We start from the raw sequence: 5015 nt of genomic DNA, 5'->3' as shown, positions 1-5015 counted from the left end.
CCACTGCCTCCCGCTGTTTCACCAGAGTTGCGTGTTTCAAACGTGAGTCTAATCACTTGGCTTCTCGTTTGGAGCCCTGGTGTGGACCCAGATGGAGATCTTGGACCCATCCCTGCGCACAGGGCCCTCTGCAGTCACCCCCAACACCTGCAGTCCCCACTGAGCCCGCACTGCCACAGCCCATGACAGGAACGCTCACTGTCCCCTCCTACCTCCCCCGACACTCAAGCTCTTCCCCTTTGGGCTCCAGGGCTGCTTTCTCAGGGAGGCCGCCCCCTCCTCACACAGCCCAGTTGGGGGGTTCCTGACCTCCCCGTCTGTGACACCCGAAGCCACTTGCTTTGTCCCTCCTGCTAGACTTGGGCCTCCGCATGGGCTTGGGCTGTAGCCATGTGTTCATGGCTCAGTCACAGTCCTCTGGTCAGGCTCCAAGGGGTCGCGGACTCGCTCGCTGGGAGGATGGATGGTTGGGAGCAACTTCCTGAGCGAGGCTGGGCTGGGTCTCAAGGCAGGACAGAGAGGATTTGGGAATGAGGGTCCGAGGCTCTGGAGGGCCAAGTGGGCGTCTGGGGGGAGGGCGCAGGCGGAGGAATGAGGGTGCAGGCGCCTAGGCCTGGGGAAGCTGGGGGCCTCGGGAGCTGGAGCTGGTGGGCCGGGAGGAGCGCTGGGAGGAGGCTCCGCAAGCCCAGAGGAGCGGGGACCAGTGGCCCTGGGGAGAGTGGGCGCAGCCGGCCCCAGTGGGGGCTGCAGCAGGGCTGACGCAGGGCAGGCCCCGCATGGGGCATTGGCATGAGGCCACCAATAGGCTGGCTGGGGGTCTGACTTGGATCCTGACCCCTCACTCGGGGCCCGGGGTGACCCCCAGGTCTTCTCTGAAGCTGCTCCTCTGCCCCCTTGGAAGAGAAAGGATTTGAAGAGTGGCAAAGGGGCGTCATTCTCAAGCCCCCCTCCTCCTCCGTTTCCTGCTCTCAGGTTTAGGAGAAGTGCCCCTCCACCGCTGAGGACTGTCCTCCTCCTGTGGGCAGGGGGACGGGGGGACAGTTCCCTGGGGCCGCTGTACCACAAACTGGGTGGGTTAAAACAACAGCAGCTTGCTCTCCCTTAGTTCCGGAGGCCAGAAGTCTGAAGTCAAGCTATGGGCAGGGCTGGTTCCTCCTGGGGGCTCTGAGGGAGGGTCTGCTCCGTGCCTCTCTCAAGCTCCTGGTGTCCCTTGGCTTGTGGCCGCGTCACTCCAATCTCTGCCTATGTCTCACATGGCCTCCTCCCCGTGAGCCTCTCTTGTTTGTTCTTATGATGACGCAGTCATGGGATCTAGGGCCCACCCTAATCCACCCTTAACTAATTACATCTGCAAAGACCCTATTTCCAAATAAGGTCACATTCTGAGGTTCCCAGTGGACGTGGATTTGGGGAGTGCTGTTCATCCCGGTCCAGGCGAGCAGATGGAGGGTAGGGTGGGCTGGGCTGCGGGGCCCAACATACCGCCATTGTGCTGCTGTCTGGGGTCTCTTGCGGGGCACCCTGTGGCGAAGCCAGCACAGGCTGTGGTGGGATTAGCTGCCCCAGCTGCTCCGTGTCAGGCCAAGCTCCTGAAGCACATGGATGCTTGGGGACACCTGGGGCCCGGTCTGGGCCTTCCTGGGAGGGGACAAAGCAGCAGCACCTCTTCCCCACACTTCTCTCCCAAACCACCTTCTGGGGGCAGCTTCCCCTCAGAGGTGGACAGGGAGACACGTGTTCCTGTCGGGGTCCTCCGAGGCCTGTTCAGTGAGGGATGCCCGGGGCAGGGACTCTGGGGCAGCCCCCCATGGGTTGGTTGAGGAGGAAGCCACGGGAGGCTGTTGAGGGAGCCTGGGGGCTCAGCCCACGCTGGGGGACTCTGCCTGACCCAGGGAGCCTCCCCAGAAGCCAGGCGGGAGGGGAGGGAGCCCAGCAGGTGCAAGAGGCCGAGGACCTCCCGGGGCTTTCCCTGTGTCTGGCCCAAGCTGCAGGACAGGACAGGCACCAGCCTGGAGTGGTTGCACAGTGGTCCTCCCCACCTGCCCCTGATCTGGGTGCCCAGGACAGCTCCGTCTCCACGAAGGGATCTAGGCTCAGTCCTTGGTGCCCTATCTGTCCCCAGAGCAATGAATGACATCGGGGACTACGTGGGCTCCAACCTGGAGATATCCTGGCTCCCCAACCTGGACGGTTTGATGGAGGGCTACGCCCGCAACTTCCGACCTGGCATTGGAGGTGAGGGCAGCAGTGAGTGCAGGCAGGGCCAATGGTCCCCGGGTCAGCTGTGGGCATGTCCCCTGCTGGGCTTTGGGGCTGGCGGAAGAGGCCTGGTTCTTCCCCGGGGAGTCCATCACACTTTGGATGCCAGGTCCTCCTCCCCACCCCACTCCACCCCACCTCACCCCAGGGAGACAGGTGGAGGTGGATCTTCTCAGGCCGTGATGGCACCGAACCAAGCTCTCTGCAGAATCCGCAGCCATTCCCTCCCCATCCTGCATCCCTGGGCTTGGCAGGCCACCCAGGTGCTAGCTGGAGCCAGGTGGGGCCTGGCCTCAGCCCCACTCTCCTTGGGCCTGTCCCGCCCTGCAGGTGCCCCCGTGAATGTGGCACTCGCCATCGAGGTGGCCAGCATCGACCACATCTCGGAGGTGAACATGGTAGGTGTCCCAGCCTCTGCCCCTGGGCCAGGTGCCCCAGAGCGGCGTGGGAGCTGACCAGCACTGCCGCCCCGCCCGTCCCCACAGGAGTACACCATGACCGTGTTTCTGCACCAGAGCTGGAGGGACAGCAGGCTCTCCTACAACCACACCAATGAGACCCTGGGTCTGGACAGCCGCTTCGTGGACAAGCTTTGGCTCCCCGACACCTTCATCGTGAACGCCAAGTCGGCCTGGTTCCATGATGTGACTGTGGACAACAAGCTCATCCGGCTGCAGCCCGATGGCGTGATCCTGTACAGCATCCGGTGAGTGGGGACAGGCCCCAGCATCGTGCTCGGAGCACCCAGGGCTGGAGAGAGCCCAAGAGGCGTCTGTGGGAGCTGGGGTGGGGGCGCGTAGAAACCGTGGTGTTGTTATGTCCCGGCAACCGGTGGCTGCTCAACAACTCCAGAGGCCACCGTTGGGGAGCCAGCAGATGTGGCTTTTAGGCCAATACGGTGCCTTTTTGGTTTTGACTGAGATGAAATTCACATAATGTGAAATTAACCATTTTAAAGTAGCCAGTTTGGTGGCATTTAGCACATTCACCACGTTGTGCAAACCCCACCTCCATGTAGTTCCAAGACATTTAGTCCCCAAAAGGAGACCGTTCGCATTAAGCAGTCACTTCTCAGTCCCCTCCCCGAAGCCCCTGGAACCCACCGATCTGCTCTGTCTCTACGGACCTACCAGCTCTGGACATCTCATTTAAACAGAAACACGCAATATGGACCTTTGGGTCTGGCTTCTTGCACTCAGCATCATGTTTCCAAGGGTCACCCACGTTGTAGAGTGTGTCAGCGCCTCACTTCTTTTCAAGGCCGAGTAACAGTGCCTTGTACAGATGGACCACGGCTCGTTTCCTGTGGGTGGACACTCAGGTTGTGCCCACCTTTTGGCGAATGTGAGCATGTGCATCCATGTATTTGTTTGACCGCTGTTTTCAGACACATGACTATTAAAAATGGAATTAGTTGCCAAAATTTAAAAAATCAGGAGAGTTTACATAAGAATCCAGATGTCTGGCCTCTCCTGGAAGATCAGAGCACTTGGCCACTCTGGGCCTGTTCGCCCTGCAGCCATCAGCCGGCCCTCGGGTGAGAGCCTGGGCTGTTCAGGCTACTCCCTGCCTTAGAGACCCCCAGCTTAGTCCGATAGCCAAGCATTTTGAACGAAGAAGAGAGTGAATGCAACCCAGTTCCCCCAAATATCTACAAAGTCGGCCACAGTTCTCAGTTTTTACCCAGATGCCAACCAACCTGCAAACAAAGCCTGAGAGGCAGCTGGGGCCCCAGGCAGCCCCTGGTGAGCAGGTGGCTCTTCTGGGCTGTCACCAGGATGTGTCCACCTGCTGGGGGCAAGGGACTGCCAGCTTGGAGAGGGCTCGCCTCATGCCATGCTTGTCTGGACAGAATCACCTCCACGGTGGCCTGTGACATGGACCTGGCCAAGTACCCCATGGACGAGCAGGAGTGCATGCTGGACCTGGAGAGTTGTGAGTGGGGCCTGGATGGGGTGGGGGCCCCTCTCTAGCAGGGCCATCATAGGCCTGCACAGCCCAGGTCCTGGACCAGGCTGACCTGGCTCAGGGGACAGGGTGTCATCCGGGGTGGGCTTCCCCATGACCAGGAAGTCTGGCCAGGGAGAGCAGGGGCTGTGGAGCAGCTTGACCCGCAGGTAGCGCCCTGCCTGGGGGGCCGGGCTATGGACTGTTGCCAGCACTTCCATCCCACCCTCCTGTCCGGAGGTGCCAGGTGCAGTCCCAGAGACAAGGGATGCTCCTGGCTGGGGTCCAGAGCTGCCCCTGTCACTGCCGCTCTTTCGGGGCTGCGGGCTGAGGCCGGGCTCTGCTGCCCACCTGGGGCTCTCCTACAGACGGCTACTCTTCCGAGGACATTGTCTACTATTGGTCGGAAAACCAGGAGCAGATCCATGGGCTAGACAGGCTACAGCTGGCACAGTTCACAATCACCAGCTACCGCTTCACCACGGAGCTAACTAACCTCAAATCGGGTAACGCAGCGTGGCCTCTTCCTTGCCAGCCAGCGGGTTTCTTTCTTTTTTTTTTTAAAGGTGACCGGTAAGGGGATCTTAACCCTTGACTTGGTGTTGTCAGCATCACGCTCTCCCAAATGAGTGAACCGGCCATCCCTATATGGGATCCGAACCCGTGGCCTTGGTGTTATCAGCACCGCACTCTCCCGAGTGAGCCACGGGCCGGCCCATGGGTTTCTGATGCTTTTTAACTGAGCCACCAGCTGCCTCTGAGGGCCCCTGAGGACACAGCTGGGAATCCGCTGACTTAGGAGCTTGCCC

At 60.7% G+C, this 5015-nt stretch overlaps 1 protein-coding gene across 1 annotated transcript in view; it reads left to right on the top strand.

The window, feature by feature from the left end:
- The window catches only part of GABRD (gamma-aminobutyric acid (GABA) A receptor, delta), a 10627-nt gene that overhangs the window by 2259 nt on the left and 3353 nt on the right, over nucleotides 1–5015 (top strand). The window contains exons 2-6 of the mRNA XM_008588863.1: nucleotides 2123–2235; nucleotides 2590–2657; nucleotides 2745–2965; nucleotides 4112–4194; nucleotides 4575–4712. Coding sequence (XP_008587085.1) covers nucleotides 2123–2235; nucleotides 2590–2657; nucleotides 2745–2965; nucleotides 4112–4194; nucleotides 4575–4712 — 623 coding nt within the window. The remainder of the gene's footprint in view (nucleotides 1–2122; nucleotides 2236–2589; nucleotides 2658–2744; nucleotides 2966–4111; nucleotides 4195–4574; nucleotides 4713–5015) is intronic.

This window comes from Galeopterus variegatus, unplaced genomic scaffold, assembly GCF_000696425.1.
Source record: "Galeopterus variegatus unplaced genomic scaffold, G_variegatus-3.0.2 Scaffold5075, whole genome shotgun sequence".
NCBI lineage: Eukaryota > Metazoa > Chordata > Mammalia > Dermoptera > Cynocephalidae > Galeopterus > Galeopterus variegatus.
This window is presented reverse-complemented; position numbering and strand designations above follow the sequence as displayed.